The sequence below is a fragment of the Gracilinanus agilis genome, chromosome 6, assembly GCF_016433145.1.
Source record: "Gracilinanus agilis isolate LMUSP501 chromosome 6, AgileGrace, whole genome shotgun sequence".
Taxonomy (NCBI): domain Eukaryota; kingdom Metazoa; phylum Chordata; class Mammalia; order Didelphimorphia; family Didelphidae; genus Gracilinanus; species Gracilinanus agilis.
In genome coordinates this window covers 45,201,960-45,219,814 of record NC_058135.1, presented here as the reverse complement: position 1 = coordinate 45,219,814, position 17,855 = coordinate 45,201,960, and the positions used below count along the sequence as shown (strand labels likewise).

The 17,855-nt window shown below is 37.7% G+C and overlaps 1 protein-coding gene across 1 annotated transcript in view; it reads left to right on the top strand.

The window, feature by feature from the left end:
• The first annotated feature begins 9,022 nt into the window (after positions 1 to 9,022).
• Positions 9,023 to 17,855, top strand: part of LOC123252230 (all-trans-retinol dehydrogenase [NAD(+)] ADH7-like) — a 21,397-nt gene continuing 12,564 nt past the window's right edge. Inside the window, exon 1 of the mRNA XM_044681624.1 lies at positions 9,023 to 9,061. Coding sequence (XP_044537559.1) covers positions 9,023 to 9,061 — 39 coding nt within the window. The remainder of the gene's footprint in view (positions 9,062 to 17,855) is intronic.

Here is a 17,855-nt window from a genome sequence, read left to right as displayed (position 1 = left end):
CGAGCTAACATAATAAAAATGACAATTCTACCCAAATTAATTTACCTATTTAGCGCCATACCTATCAAGCTACCAAAAACTTCTTTACTGAATTAGAAAAAACTATAACAAATTTCATTTGGAATAACAAAATATCAAGAATATCAAGGGAAATAATGAAAAAAAAATGTGAAGGAAGGGGGCCTAGCAGTACCAGATATTAAACTATACTATAAAGCAGCAGTCATCAAAACAATATGGTACTGGCTAAGAGATAGAGAGGAGGATCAATGGAATAGACTTGACATCAGCAAGACAGTGTACGATAAACCCAAAGAGCCCAACTTTTGGGACATGAATCCACTATTTGACAAAAACTGCTGGGAAATTTGGAAAACAATATGGGAGAGATTAGGTCTAGATCAACATCTCACACCCTACACCAAGATAAATTCAGAATGGGTGAACGACTTGAATATAAAGAGGGAAAGTATAAACAAGTTAAGTGAACACAGAATAGTATACTTGTCAGATCTCTGGGAAAGGAAAGACTTTAAAACCAAGCAAGTTTTAGAGAAAATCACAAAATGCAAATTAAATGGTTTTGATTATATTAAACTAAAAAGTTTTTGTACAAACAAAAACAATGTAGTCAAAATCAGAAGGGAAACAACAAATTGGGAAAAAATCTTTATAACGAAAAACTCTGACAGGGGTCTAATTACTCAAATATACAAGGAGTTAAAGCAATTGTATAAAAAATCAAGCCATTCCCCAATTGATAAATGGGCAAGAGACATGAATAGGCAATTTTCAGGTAAAGAAATCAAAAGTAACAATAAGCACATGAGAAAGTGTTCCAAATCTCTAATAATTAGAGAAATGCAAATCAAAACAACTCTGAGGTATCACCTCACACCTAGCAGATTGGCTAAAATGAAAGAAGGGGAGAGTAATGAATGCTGGAGGGGATGTGGCAAAATTGGGACATTAATACATTGCTGGTGGAGCCATTCTGGCTGGCAATTTGGAACTATGCTCAAAGGGCTATAAAAGAATGCCTGCCCTTTGATCCAGCCATACCATTGCTGGGTTTGTACCCCAAAGAGATCATAGATAAACAGACATGTACGAAAATATTTATAGCTGCGCTTTTTGTGGTGGCAACAAATTGGAAAAGGATGGTATGTCCTTCAATTGGGGAATGGCTGAACAAACTGTGGTATATGCGGGTGATGGAATACTATTGTGCTAAAAGGAGTAATAAACTGGAGGAGTTCCAGGCTAACTGGAGAGACCTCCGGGAACTGATGCAGAGCGAAAGGAGCAGAGCCAGAAGAACATTGTACACAGAGACTGATATACTGTGGTAAAATCGAATGTAATGGACTTCTGTACCAGCAGCAATACAATGACCCAGGACAATTCTGAGGGATTTATGGTAAAGATGCTACCCACATTCAGAGGAAGGACTGCAGGAGAGGAAACATATAAGAAAACAACTGCTTGAAGGCATGGGTCGGGGTGGACGTGATTGAGGGTGTGGACTCGAAACTACCACACCAATGCAACTACCAACAATTTGGAAACTGGTCTTGATCAAGGACACATGACAAAACCAGTGGAAATATGCATCGGCCATGGGTGGGGGGATTGCGGGGGGGGGGTGAAGGGGAAAGTAGGAGCATGAATCAGGTAACCATGTTAAAAATGTATATTAATAAATGTTAAAAAAAAAAAAGAAAAAAAAAGTTATGTTCACTGATTTTTTTAAACCATTACCTTACATCTTAGAATTAATACTCTGGACATCCTGAACTCATAGTTGTCTACTCACTACCATCTCAAAATACTAACTAGTACATATAATATATAAAAATTCATATATATTGTATTAATATATAACATATTAATAATTCTAAAGTAAGGAAAGAATAAATGTAGACACACAACACAACACATACATACACACACACACACACACACACACACACACACGCGCGCACAACAGAGGCATCATATTCTCTGGTTCCAAAGCAGAAGAGCAGTAAGGGCAAGACTATGGGGGTTAAGTGATTTGCCCAGTGTCATACAGCTAGGAAATGTCTGAGGCCAGATTTGAACCTAGGAACTCCTGTCTCTAGGATTGGCTTTTTATCCACATGTGGCCTCATGTTCACTGATTGTTATGACCTATTATTTGATTCTAGTGAAGTCCCAAAAAGAATGGAATAATGAATGCCATGAAGAAGTCTCATCTATTCAAATGTGCATTATTTGAAATTATAATTATGGTATATGATAATATATACATATATATGATGCTATATAATGCACATAATATGGTCATTTTTTCCAGTTTAATGGAAAAAATATTCATTGCATATTTATGGAATGAAAGTTCAAATAACATGACTTCATGGGATTCATTGTTCATCAGGACATAGATGTAGTGTAGTCTATCATTTTCAATTAAAAAGTATCTTGGGGGAAAAATGACATTGGCTTGCTTGACTAACTACGTTGACCAAATCATTTGAAAGATTAAGCACTGATACAATGGGGGGACTGGCCAATGCAGACCCAATCCTTGAAGCATGCGTGAATATTTCCCCAAATAGTTTTAGTCCAAAGTACCATTTGAAACTTTGGAATCTGCTTTGCAGTAATGATGTTTGTTCCATGTGTCAATTAGTAATTTGAGATGGTAGCAAGAAGGTAACCATGAGTTATGGAGATTCTGAAGTTTTATCAGAGGACCCACTAAAACCTCTAGCAGTAGCAGCAAAGTCTAATGAAGAGCTAGCACAGTAGCTGAGGAACCTTCTTGACCCAGTCTAGCAGTGAACTGCCCATCAGTGGAGACAGTTGACTCAAAGGGGAGCCAGCCCTGCTGATAATGGGAATGATGTCTATTACTGCTACTATACCCAGAAGAAAATTTGGTGTATACTCCACAAAGGAGTCCCAGAAGCAGGAATCATGAGGCGTTCCTTAGCCCCACAAGTCATCAGTGCATTATGAAATTGTAAGTAAATGCCCAGAAATTGGGGATCGAGACTCAGGATTTTTTCAGAAAATTAAATAATAGGGATGTTTGATTGAGAAAGTTTGGAGGGGGGCAATTAGGTGACTCAGTGGTTAGAGGGCCAGGTCTAAAGCTGGGAGGTCCTGGGTTCAAATTTAGCCTCAGATTCTTCCTAGTTGTGTGACCCTGGGCAAAGTCATTTAACCCTCATTGCGTAGGCCTTACCACTCTTCTGCCTTGGAACCAATACATAGTATTGATTCTAAGATGGAAAATAAAGGGTTTTTTAAAAAAGCATGGAGACTATTTCCTTAAGGGATAAAAACTTATTGACTCTGTTTAATTCCCTCAGAATCCTACCTTCTACTGCCTTTTATCTATTGGGGCTAAATTACTTAGAGCTAAGGTATTAATTACTGATAATTTCTTACTATATTATCCTTCCTAAGTAACATTTGCATGTTGCTACTAGCTTTTTGTGTCTTACCCCAAAGGAATGAGTGATGAAAGGAATTCTAGATTCACAAGAGAGATATTTTTAATTAAGAACAAACAATGGCACAAGTACAAGATGGAAGAGACATGGTTAGCAGTGCAGTAGTTCCAAAGATTTGGGGGGACTTTTGATGACTTCAGGTTTAATATGAGTCAACAATATGCTATGAAAACACAAAAATGAATGCAATCTTATACTGCATTAATAGGAGTATGTTTTTGAATCAGCAGCACCCAGCAGAATGTCTTACATATGGTTAGTATATGCTTAGTACCTTAATGCCTTATGATTTCCATTGCGCTCTGCATTGGACAGTCCTCACTTGGACTTTATATTCAGTTCTGGGTGCCACCTTTTAGGAGGGCCATGTAAAAGCTGGAGAACATCAGAGGAGTGTGATGATGACAGTGAAAGTACTTGAAATTATGCCATATGAAACACCATTAAAAAATGAGAATGTTTAGATAGGAAAAGAATACTGAGGGGACTCTATAAGAGCTATTTTCACCAGTTATATCAGTGGTTCCCAAACTTCTTTGGCCTACCACCCCCATTCCAGAAAAAATATTACTTAGCCCCCTGGAAATTAATTTTTAAAAATTTCAATAGCAATTAATAGGAAAGATAAATGCACCTGTGGCCATCACTGCTCCTCTGGATCGCTGCAGCACCCACCAGGGGGCAGTGGCACCCACTTTGGGAATCACTGAGTTATATGAAAGAAGGATGAGGATATTCTGCTTGAAACCTGAAGAGAGAATTAGGAAGTTATACGAAGACAGATTTTAGATCAATACAAAGAATTTTCAAATGGTTTTCCTTGTGCAAAAGTGGAATAAGCAATCCCTCAAGGTAGAATTCCTCATTATAGAAAATGTTAAGAAAGAGGCTGGAAGACTTAGTCACAGATGAATTTAGGAAATGGTGATGAGCTTGGACTTTATAACCTTTAAGCTCACTTCTAGTTCAAAGATTCTATGACCTCATATTATTCTAGAGTATACCTACCCATTGAAAATCAGCCAAACAGCAAACATTTATTATTCACCTACTAAATGCCTGGTGGTTCACTGAGTGCTGGTAAACAAGAGATAATGTGTGGAATGGACCTTGTCCTCAAAGAGAGTACAGTTATCCCTTGCACATTATGGCTTTCCCCATTGTAGTTTTTTAATTTAAATTTTCTTTTTATTCATTGCAGTTCTTATATAGCTCAAAGTATCATAAGAAATTAATTGAGGATTTAAAATTTTTTATCTTTATTTTATTCCAATAACATATTTACACACAAGTTTTCCAAAGTTACATGATTCTTGTTGTCTCCCTCCTCTCTTCCCTCCCCCTCCCAGATTTGACAAGCAATTCCACTGGTTTTAACATGTAAGGAAATCAATTGAGAGTTCTGAAGAAGTTGCAGATGACAGCAAAGGCCAGCACACGACACAGAAAGAATCTCAGAATCTCAGAAATACATTGTTAGTCCAAAATTTACAATAAGGTGTAATAAATACTCCATAAAAGAGAAAGAAAAAATCCAGACTTCTTCTCTGATTCAAAGGGAGGGCCAAATTATTTTACCTGGATTTTCTAGATTGTGGGGGTGTCATACCCCTATTCCTGCTGATGTGGAAAGGATAACTGTACTTTCTATTAGAGGAAGTATCTCTCACCTCACATTGTATTGGCTGCTCTCTCTCTCTCTCTCTATATATATATATTCTATTTCTAATTGTCACAAATTTATTGCATGACATTTGGCAGAACCCTAAATTCTCAGTGAACCTCAAATTCCTCATCTGCCAAATAAGGATTCTGATGTATGTGGTTTTGGAGGCTTTATAGAATTTGCAATTGGAAGGGACCTTAGAGGCCATGGAGTCTAACTACCTCATTTTATAGAAGAGGAAGCTGAGTCACAGGGTGTTTAAGTGATTTGCCCAGGGTCATAAATGTCGAAGATGTGTGAGGCAGGGTTTGGATCCAGATTTTTCTATTCCAAGTATAGCCCTATATTCACTCTATCCAGAGGAGGTGTTGAAGCCAGCTTTAAGGAGCTAAATGCTCATTTACCCAGAAATCATCAATCTTTACAAATTAAGGCTTGATTTATTGTTTTGATAATTATCTAGACTTAAGAAAGAGATGGGAAAAGTGTTAAGAATGCAGATTAAACTTAAAAGTGCTGCAGATTAAACTTAAAAGTGCTGCAGATTAAACTTAAAAGTGCATCCTGCATTTATTTTGCTGTTTTAAAATTTTTCCAGAGAGCCAGCTATTACACTAGCAAATTACTGAAGTACCATATTTTTTCTAGTTTAAATTCTATAATTCTCTAGTTCTGTTCTACTTATGCCTAAAGAAAAGCCTAAATGGATAATCACATTCCATAATCATGTCTTCCTTCCTTCAAACTTTAGGTAAATCATCTCTCTGGTTACAATGGTATTTTGTCTTTTATGTTCCTCTGAGTGAACTTGAAGATAATTGCCACCATGATTCTGCAAATTCTTAAGCATGGAAACTAGCATATGGAAGGCACTGGGGATGTTTAGCGTGGGGGAGAGAAGACTAAAGAGGTATTTTCAAGAATTTATCGAAGAGGTAATTGTTTATTTTGTTTGACCCCATATAGAACCAGGAGTAATCAAAGATGCAAATTTAGGTTTAATGATGCCAAGAAGATCTTCCAAAAAAATTAGACTAGCAAGATGGCTCAGTGAATAAAGAGCCAGGATGAGAAGTCCTGGGTACAAATATGGCCTTGGACTAGCTGTGTGTCGTTGGGCAAGTCATTTAACCCCCATTGCCTCACTCTTACTACTTTCTTTTCTACCTTGGAACCAATACTTAGTATTGATTCTAAAATGGAAAGTAAGTGTTTAACTATTGAAAAGTCAATTACTGTAAGAGGGGACAGGCTTTCCCTTTTATGAGGTCTTCAAATAAAGGTTGGATAACTATTTCTAAGGTATCTCAGTTTCTTCATCTGTCAAATGGGGCTAATAATAGGATCTACCTTACAGTGTCATTGTAAGGATAAAATGAGATAATATACTGGTACTGCTTTGCCAACCTTAAGCATCATATAAACGATAGCTATTATTTTATTAAATTATATATTACATTATTATAATTTATACTATAAAATGTCATTATTATATTTTATTCCATTATTCCCTATCTTTTATATTATATATTGGATTTTTATTACATTATTCCTTCCTTGTATGAATTAGACTACTTGACCATGAGGTCTTTTCCATTCCTAAGTTCTGTGGTTCAGCATGACTCTCCTCTAAATCATGCTTATTTGTAGGAAAAATGTCTTGTTGTACTTCCTTTTAAAATAGAACCAACTTTATCACTTCATCTCCTTGACTCTGTTCCCAGGAGACTTAATAGAGTACAGGGCTTAGAATCATGGGGACCTGACTTCAAATCCTGCCTGAGACACTTACTCACTATGTAATCCTGGGTTTTTTATGTAAACCCCCTGAACCTCAGTTTCTTCATCTATAAAGTGGGAATAATGTCATAGGATCATTGGAAGGATCAAATGAGATAACCCATGCAGGGACTTAGTATATCTTAGAGCACCATGTAAATGGAAGCTCTGCTTATTATTATTTGCAAAAGAAAGGTCACAATCTTAATATAACAGCGCAAAGATGTTATGAGGAATGAGAGGAGGACTCTCCTCAAAGTGCTTTAGAGATGTGAATGATTAGAGAACATTTGGGCTGACTAGCAATGCTTAGAGGCCACCTCTTTCCATGAGCTCTTCAGATGACCTCTTCTGGATTCATTCCCAGCTTGGTGGCACAAGTTATGGGAAGGCTTGCGAGGAACAGTTGTGAAATCTTCAACTTGTTTTGGAACATATGGTTTGGGTTTTCTGCATGGGCCTGGTTTGCGTGTCAAAGGAAGATTTTTGAGGCATGCCAGGGTTTAAGTATAACCTTATGATTTGGATCTTGGCGCTGGCAGACTCTCCTTAAAAACGGATTAACAGAAATTTGACTCTGTTGGAACAGTGTTGCTTATTCCACTTGAATTTTACCTTCCTAGTGAAGAGAGCCTTGTTTTGGGATTATGGGGGGAAATAACACAGATCGCTGGACTTCAGAAGGTCTCAAAAGGGACCTTTTAGTCCAACCCTTCACTTTGTAGAGGAAGACTACGAGATCAAAAAGACTAAGGAGATCAAATAACTTATACATAGTAATTGCCTGATGCAAGATTTGAACCCAGCTCCTTTGACTATAGGGCTGATGGTCAAATATCATCTCATTTTAGCTTTCCAACAACCCTCTGAGATGGATGCTATTGTTAGCACCATTTGACAGATGGGGAAACTGAGATATCATTGACATCAGTCACCATAACAACATGCCCCTGACCACATTACTTCTTGGGAAATTAAGGAACAAAGCTAGCCTTGGGGAAAACTGGTTTTCTTTGGTGGCTTTTAGTCTCTTATTCTATACCTTCCATTCAACATTCTCTATTCCTGGAGGTATCCGATTCCCTCATGGGGAGGAAAACAGGAAAAAAATGCTTTTGGAATCAGAGCCAAGATGGTAGCCCCACCCTCTCTCTATGGAATTGTTCCTACCACACTGACTCAGGGTGACTTTGTAATTTTACTGGGCTCAACAACATTATTGTTCAGGATGACTTAGCAAAATTGTGCCAAACCAACACCACCTTCGCTGGGATCCCAAAGGAAAGCCCTTTCTCACCACCTTACCTTTACAAATAATGCTTATTGTGTGGATATGCTAAGGCTGATGATGGAGGGCACAAGACAGCATCTAGAGAACTAGGGGGAAATGTGGATCAGCTTTTACTTGACGTAAATAAGCAGTGGTTTTGGACATGCCCAGAGGACCTAAAATGAAAATGTGTTGCTTGAGATGAGGACATCTGTCTTTCCCCTACCACATGCATAACAACAGTTTCTTTCCATTGGCTTAGTAGCCAGAACAGATTGAATCTTTGAGCCTGAGACAATCACAGTTCCCTCTCTCTTCTCCCACTGTGATGTCTGGAGAGGCTGAAGATTCAAACTCACTCATAGCATGGGTACCATGAACTGAGTTGTTGAGGGGAGAGGCTACCTTTTGTCCTTTGGCCTCAAGAAATGAGCTTATGCTTTGATCTATGTTCCATTTGTCCTTTTCAGTACTAGGCACAGATGGTAGAATCCCCAATGGATCTGGAAGCCTGGTTCCAAATCAAGTGTGGAGTCAGCTAGTGAAGAGAGCCCAGAGTGCCCAGAACTAGAGCACAAGTGAGGCTTTGGACTTGGAGCATGGTAGGATTGTTGTATATAGGAAATGAGCTACACCCTGAACCTAAAACCCTCTCCCCTTCCCCAGAGGGTGAGGTTGTGAAAAGGAAGATGAGAATGCCCCACAGATGGTGGGGAAATGATTATGTATTTATCTTTATTATTTCTTGTAAGTAAATATTCCTTTCTAAAAGCTGTTTAACTACTATTGTGGTCAAATGGAACTATGGACCAGGGGACCCTCAAAATTGAGGGAATACCACAGGTAGGGACTTAAGTCAGTAACAGAGAGACTGAATGGTTCCCACCTCAAACCCCCTTAAGGGTACCTGAGTATCTTGGGGGAGGGATGAAATGTAACACCTCACTTTCAGACAGTGGAGGTCAGAGATGGCACTACTATATAAGGAAATACATTTAAGCAGTAAGGACTGTACAAAAGTGGAATAGAAGTAGTAGGATCTTCATCCCTAGAGATCTTTTTTTTTATTTAATTTTTTAAAAAATATTTTCCATGTTTCCATAATACATTTTCTTTCCCTTCCCTCTTCCCTGTCCCCTCCTGGAGGTAACTAGCAAATCCACTAGGGTTATACAAATGTTATGACTTGATATCTATTTCCATATTATTCATTTTTGCAATAGAGCAATCTTTTAAAGCCTAACCCCCAAATCATGTACCCATATAAACAAGTGATAAGTCATATGTTTTTCTTCTGTATTTCTACTCCCACATTTCTTTCTCTCAATGTGGATAGCATTCTTTCTTTTTTTTCCCCAATGGAAAATTTCATTTAATTAATTAATTAAGAATATTTTCCCATGGTTACAAGATTTATGTTCTTTCTCTCTCCTTCCCCCATCCCCTCCCATAGCTAATACGGAATTCCACTGGGTTTTACATGTGTCATTGATCAAGACCTATTTCCATGTTATTGATAATTGCACTGGGGTGATCACTTAGTCTACATCCCCAATCATATCCCCATCCACCCATATGATCAAGTAGTTGTTTTTCTTTTGTGCTTCTACTCCTAGAGTTCTTCCTCTGAATGTGGACAGCTATCTTTTTTTTTAAATTTTTTTTAAACCCTTAACTTCTGTGTATTGGCTCCTTGGTGGAAGAGTGGTAAGGGTAGGTGATGGGGGTCAAGTGACTTACCCAGGATCACACAGCTGGGAAGTGTCTGAGGCCAGATTTGAACCCAGAACTTCCCATCTCTAGACCTGGCTCTCAAACTGAGCTACACAGCTGCCCCAACAGCTTTCTTTCTCATAAGTCCCTCCAGACTTGGATCATTGCATTGCTACTGGTAGCAAAGTCCATTACATTTGATCATCTGACAGTCTTTCACTTTCTGTGTACAATGTTCTTTTGGTTCTGCTCATTTCACTCTGCACCAATAGAGATTCTTCCAGTTCATATAGAATTCCTCCAGTTCATCACTCCTTACAGCACAATAGTATTCCATCACCATCAATATACCACAATTTGTTCAGCCATTCCCCAATCAAGGGACACCCCTTCATTTTCCAGTTTTTTGCCACCACAAAAAGTGTGGCTATGCATATATTTGTACAATCCTTTTTTATTATCTCTTTGGAGTACAAACCTAGTAGTGATATTGCTGGATCAAAGGGCACATTTTAAAGTCCTCTGGGCATAATTCCAAATTGCCTTTCAGAATGGTTGAATTAACTCACAGCTCCATCAGCAATGCATTTGTGTCCCAATTTTGCTACACCCCCCCCCACATTTATTATTTTCTTTTACTGTCATATTGGCCAATCTGCAAGGTATGAGATAGTACCTTAGCATTTTTCATGTGATTATTAATAGTTTTGATTTCTTGATTTGAAAACTGTCCATTCATATCCTTTGGCCGTTTGTCAATTGTATCCCTGGAGATCTTCAAGAAGAGACAGGTGAGTTACTTGTTGTAGAGAAGTACAGATTGAACCAGATGATGTTTGGAGTTCCTTCAAAATTCTTTGAAAATTCCAAACTCAGTTTCCTCATCTATAAAATAAAAAAAAATCAGAATTAAATGACTTTTAAGTCCTTTCTGACTTGATGATGCTATAATTTGTGATTATAATATAATAATGTGACAAAATGATGTCCATGACAATGTGATGAATCTAGCCTATTTCCAAAGATGCTTGATTTTCCTTAGATGAGATTTTGGGGGTCCCACAACCCAGAATACAGTTATTGAATAATTGTAGGATACTTGGTAACTAGGATTACCAGAGATCAAATGAGATCATATTTGTAAAACAGCATAGTAACTGGAATCCAATAGGCACTCCCCCCAATCCCCAGGACAATTGATTTATATTTATATGAAATGATTATAATCTTCATCTATAAAAATAGAAATGTGGACCAGATGGTACCTTTCAACCCTTATTTTAGGCCTCTAAGACAAACCATAGCAACCTCAGCCAAGCTCATACAAAGACAGATACATTTTCACGGTAGCAGTCAGGACAAGGAAGGCTTAAAAAGAAAGAGGTTTCTTGTTCATCTGCACCTTCTCTATCAAGCAGGTACCCAAGTCCGAAGCCCACATGACAAAGGGACAGTTGAGACTGGAAACTACAGGTATCCCTAGAATATAGGATGCATGAAGGGCAGTAGTAATAGATTTAGGAACATCAGATGAGAGTGGTTGGAGAGTTTGGATTTTATTGTGGAAACCATAGAAAACTACTGAATATTTTTGAGCAGTGAGATGTATTCAGAACTGGGTCTTAGGATGATTACTTTAGTGACTGTATGGAATAGGGACCTAAGAGGGGAGACCACCACATAGGGGCCAATCAGGAAACTATTACCTGGTTGTTCAGGAGAAAAGTGACGAGAGTTTGAATTAGTTAGGATGGCTTTGAGTAGAGTGAAGAGGCTATAGATAAAAATTGTTTGGTAGATAAAATCAACAAGGCTTGTTAGCTGATTTGATGGAATTGAGAAAGATGAAAAAAGCAAGGATGATCTGAGGTTGTAAAGCTGGATGCTTGGAATGAAGTGGCCACCTAGATACCCCTACCCTTTCGGTTCTGAGATTCTGTGATTCACAGAAAAGGAAGAGAGATGTAGGACAACAACTTGAGGGGATGGCAAGATCAAGTGAAATATATTTGATTGTTGTACTGGTAGTTTTTGATCCACTGTTTTTAAAATGATTGAGATCAAGGTATGGGGAAATCAGAAAATAAGTCTTAATAAATGAATAGTTAATAAAAAGGAATTGATGATGAGTGTGAGAGAGCCATTGACTGAAGAGACAAACTCCCAGTGAATATAGGAAAGGATGAGACAAGGATCTAAGTAGTGGGGTTGCCTTTGGCAAGAAGAAAAGCCACCTCATTCTCAAACACTGGAATCAAGGAGTAAAAAAGTATGGGGATGGGTAAAATTATTTTGAGGTGTCATGTAGGGATGGAGAAAGTATCCATAATGGAAACCCTCCATTTTCCTCAGTAACATAAGAAGCAAAGTCTTCATCTTAGAGGGAGAAGAAAAGGGGTGCATGATATGGCATAGGATTTGTGTAGGGAAAAGTTTTGAACAGTTGCAGCTGGCTTTGGGATTGGGACAGAGAATAAAAGAATTGTCAGGTAGCAAAAAGGGCCTTGGTGAGATTGGATCATCTGAAGTTGTACTGGACTCCATTGGGCAAGTTTTCTTGATTTCCTCCAATGATATTTTTTCTTTTTTATTGATTAAGAAAAATTTCCCATGGTTACATGATTCATGTTCTTTCCCTCCCCTTCTCCTACCCCTCTCTTATAGCCAACACAGAATTCCATTCCTCCAATGGTATTCTGCAGCACATAAATAGGAATAGAGAATGCTTATGGTCCATTTACCACAGGCCTGAGATTTGGCAGAGTCTAAGAGGTGAAATGGGCAATGGAACAAATGACTGGAGGGTTGAGTGTAATATATAATTCAACCTGTCTTCTGTAAGGTCACAGCTGTGAAGAGACACCAAGAAAAGGATGCTCTCTTAATATAGGAATTCCTTAATGTTTTTGAGCTACAGAACCTATTAGCATTCTGGGGGAAATTATGGACCCTTTATCAGAATAGTATTTTTAAATGCACAAAAGGAATGCAAAGAAAACCAATTACATTGAAATACATTCATCAATTATACTTTTTTAAAAAGTTCATGGTCCCCAGGAAGCAGCCTGTGCAAGGCAAGTCAAATTACTATCACCACCTTGACTTCTATCTCTCCTCAGGTCCTCATGGTGACAACCCAAGATTCTGAACCCAAGAGCCTTATGAATAACAATATTTCCAGACCAGTACCATTCACCATCACTCTTGAAAGAAACTGCACAGTTGACAACAGATCCTGAAGATGCTAAAGATCCAGAAAAGAGAGTACTTGCCACTCAATTCCTTGGCACTGTCAGATGGTACAGTAGAAACTGATATGACATTTATCTGTATAAATGACATGAAAGAGGAGACATTACCCTCTGCTCTGCCCCTGTACCCTAAGGACCATGAGATCTTTTCATCTGACTTACAGCTAAAACTTCCCAGGAGGTGAGCTTCTCAAGAGCAGAAATTATCTGATTTTTCTATTCATATCTCTAGTGTTTAGCATAATTCTTCATATATAATAAATGCTTAATTGGTGTTTTATTTATTAACTCAATTCCCCAGCTTATAAACTTTTGTTTAGAGGATAAATTATTACAATATAGAAAAACTATTTTTCAGAAAGGCTGTCTCCCTCACACCCTTCTGGAACCACATTTAATATTAAGTTAACTTCCCTGGTTTTCCCCATAATAATATTATCTCTGCATCATCTATCCCTCCCCATTTTTGAATTTGACCTAAAGTCTCCAATGTGCCAGATAGCTTTGCCAGTTTGTCAACAGAAAATATCTTAATGAAATCTTCCTTTGTTTGTATTAACACCACTCATGCTGGCGCCATAGTACCTTTGCTTATAAACAAACAGTTTTCAGTTGCTAAGATTAATGTGCATTTCTTTAGTTACAGATTAGTAAAATGACTTTTTTATAAAGCTCTCCCTCTCTTTCTCTCTGACAGTCTGCAAGAAACTCTGGGCTTGAGCTATTTTTATATTTAAAATAATGTTGTTCACATGTAAGAGCAGTGCCTATCTTTACCAGATGTATGTAGTTTGCCTTATACATTAGTATGACCACATAAACATATGTGACATTAAATATATAACAAAAGAGTACAAGTTTCCTAAAGCTCATGTCTGATCATTTCACTTCCTTAACTAAATAAATTACAGGGAATGGGGAAGTCAATTGTACGAGTTAAGAAGACTGAGGGATTGGGAAATCAAGGTAATTTAGAGAACGCCAACATGTATTTTGGAGTCCTCTAGCATAAGGGCAAGAGCTGGGTTGGAAAAGTAGGACAGGGAAGAAGGCACTAAACTTTTTAAGGAAGGAAGAAGGATGGATTGGAGACCATCAGATAGTGGCCATTACAATGATTCCTAGGTTTGGGCTAGATTATATAGCAGAGCCTGTACTGAGTAAGATGATGCTGTAGTGGTAGGTCCAGCCTTGTAAACCTAAATGTAACCCAGCCTGAATCTCTATCAGTGGAGTCTAAACACACACACACACACACAGACACACACAGACACACACACACACACACACACACACACACACACACACACACATACACCAGTGGATTGCAGCAACAACATGGAGGTGGCTTGAGGTATTGTTATTGTTCAGTTGTTTTCAGTTGTGCCCAGCTCTTCATGACCCCATTTGGGATTTTCTTGGCAAAAATATTATGATGGATTGCCATTTCCTTTTCCAGTTCACTTACAGATGAGGAAATGGAAGCAAACAAATTTAAGTGACTTGCCCAGGATCACATAGCTAGTAAGTGTCTGAGCTCAGATTTGAACTCAGGAAAAGAAGTCTTCCTTTATCTACTGTCTACTTAACTGCCTGAACTAGACACCTCCAAAAGGATATAAATTTCAGATAAGCCCCCATAATATATGACTGGCATTCTCATTAACTATTTCTCCAACCCCAATGGAACTGAAAGCAGCTGGGCAGTATGGGGAATAGAACATCAGCCTAGACTCAGCAAGACCTGAGTTCCTATCTACCCCCAGACATTTACACTGTGACCCTGGGAAGTCCTCACATGTAAAATGGTGATGATAATATCTATCTCCCAGGGTTATTATGAGGATCAAATGAGATAGTAATTGTAAAGCACTTATTTGGCATATAGTAAGTGCTATATAAATGTTAGCTATTATTAGTAATTAGGAAGAAGGATGACTTGGAGACCATCAGATAGTGGCCATTACAATAATTTGGCAAAAAAAAAAATGATAGGCAAAGAGTAGTATTGAAAGGGTCAAATGTTTCATCAGGGCAGAAATGGTTTATAAAATTGCAGGAAGAACAATATCAACCAGTACACAGTCCTGAATAGGTATAGTTTCGACCCCATTTCCCCCTTTCCAGAAAGTAATTTGGGAAATAAACTCATCCCAAACCAGAATGGAGGAGTTGGCTTGGGGAATTCTGAAGACATGTCCAGAAGACAGTGTCTAAAGAAATCTGCATTGTTCCCACATCATTGGACACAGCAGATACATCTTGAAGATGACAGCTCCTTTTTTTCCAGTTTAATAAATTTCCTCTATTAGCAAGGTTTCCCTTACATAATCCCTCTTTCCTATTTGGGAGTGGATTGAGGAGATCCATGGGTTACAGTCATGGGGGTGCTGAGGTGAATGAGTAGAGCAGAACAAGAGAGGAAATGATTCTCAACATGATACCTTTAAAAAAAAAACAGACTCTGTTGATGAAAATGCCAGGATTTGAATTCTTAGGGTGTGGTCTGAACTCTTTTGGCTTCATGTCGCTACAAAGGTAAAAAAAGGATATTTTCATCACTCTTCATTATTATTTGACTAAGTCTCAGCTTCCTTAGAGGCATCACATCTTTGTTGGTTTTCTTTTCTTTCCTTTCCTTTGAAAACTTCAACAATTCGAAGGGTGGGACCAGATTATGAAAGGGCTCCAAGGCTCTGAGTCATGTTTTTGAAGGCGTTGCTTTGAGATAGGAATATTTATTTGAAGGCATGCTAGCTCACACACAAGGCAGTCCAGACGGTGGTCCGAAAACTACAAAGTCTATTGAAGGCCAGAACTAAGAGAGAGGCAGGATGAGCTCTGCGGGAAAAGTAAGCAAAGTATTTCTGTATCTTCACAAGCTGGCAAGATGGGTAACTCTGCAAGCTTCCAGTATCTAAATTATTTACTTAGGGAAGTAAATCTTCCAGAGAGGAGAAGTTTGTCTAGACAAGCAAGCATTCAGCATGCATGTAGGGTGGAATTTTTCATTGCTACAGGATGAAAATGGGAATTGTAAATGGAATGATCATGGGCAGGGAGGGGGTCCTTTCTCTAGTACTTTGACAATAACTGACAGAGCATGTTTTAAATTGTTTTTACTGATCCAATTAAGTGAGAGAAAACAAAGAGTAGAAATCAAATCTATAACCCATGAGGTTACCAAAGGATGTGATTTGTATTAATTACTTATGCGAGGGTAAGGAATAATGATGGCTCTCTTTAATGACTTGTTTATGTGAGCAAAAAAATAACTGAGCATATGGATAGAGAAGAGGTACTTAACCTTTTTTTATGTATCACGGATCCTTTGTAAGGCTCATGGACTCTTTAGAATCATGCTTTTAATAACTAGCTGTGTGACTCTGGGCAAGTCATCTAACTGTTTCCCTTAGTTCCTCATATGTAAAATGAACTGGAGAAAGAAATGGCAAACCATTCCAGTATCTTTGTCAAAGAACACCCAAATGGAGTCAGGAAGAGTCAAACACAACTAAAAAACAAAACATAAACATACGTAGAACAATAAAGGAAACCAATTGTATTGAAAAACACTTACTGAAAGGTTAAAAAAAAATCATGATCAGAGACCCCCAAGTTGAGAACTATTGATAGAATTTTAGATTTTACAAAACTTTCTCAAACATTATAGTTCTAAAAACAACCATATGAAACCAATAGAAAAAGTTCCATTTATCTTACTCTGTAGGTGAAAAACTTCAGTTCACAGAGTTTAAGTGATTTGCCAATGGTCACACAGCTAGTAAATGAGGTCAGGCTAATGTTTTTCTTAATCAAAATTGTATGTTCTATCTACCATCCCATGCTGCTGCTTGCAAGTATATATAATTAAAAAACCCTTTAAACATCAAAGATGGAATCTAATTTTAAGAGTTTGGGTATTTATTTCATTGGGCAAATGACCCCAAAATGTTTAGAATGTAAGAATATCTCAAAGGACTGATATTTTGGGGGGACATCAATTGAAATACCTGTTTTATAAATAATGCTATAACTAAAAACTATTTATTTTTCTCATTTTGACATGGATATATTTTTTACCAAAATAATTTTTTATATTTCCTTTTCATGAATGCTTTTTATGCCATGGACAATATCTGAAATTCAGATACTTTGACAAATATAATCCTTAGGGTTTGAAATTTGAGAATGGCTTTCAATAGAGAAGATGTGAATTTTGTTAATTTTTAGATTGGCTGGTTAACTTGAAGACTAGATGACTCTGATAACTGTACCCTTAACTCAGCTAATTTTCATGAGTTAATTTAAGCAGTTCTGAATTCTATCTTTTTTGAAAAAGTCTTACCTTCTGTTTTAGAATCGATATCAGTGCCAAGGCAGAAGAGTGGTAAGGACTAGGCAGTAGGGGTTAAGTGACTTGCCCAGGGTCACACAGCTAAAAAGTGCCGTAGGCCAGATTTGAATCCAGGATCTCCCATCTCTAGATCTTGCTCTCTATCCACTGACCACCTAGCTGCCCCTGAATTCTATCTTAATATGAATAAAGAACTGTCATAAAGTCTATGGATTTGTAAGTGGATTTTCTGATGGCTCCTAAATCATACTTAATCTTAAATTTTGGTCATCTCTGCCTAAGGTTACATACAGTAAGCCAATCCCTAGAACAAAAG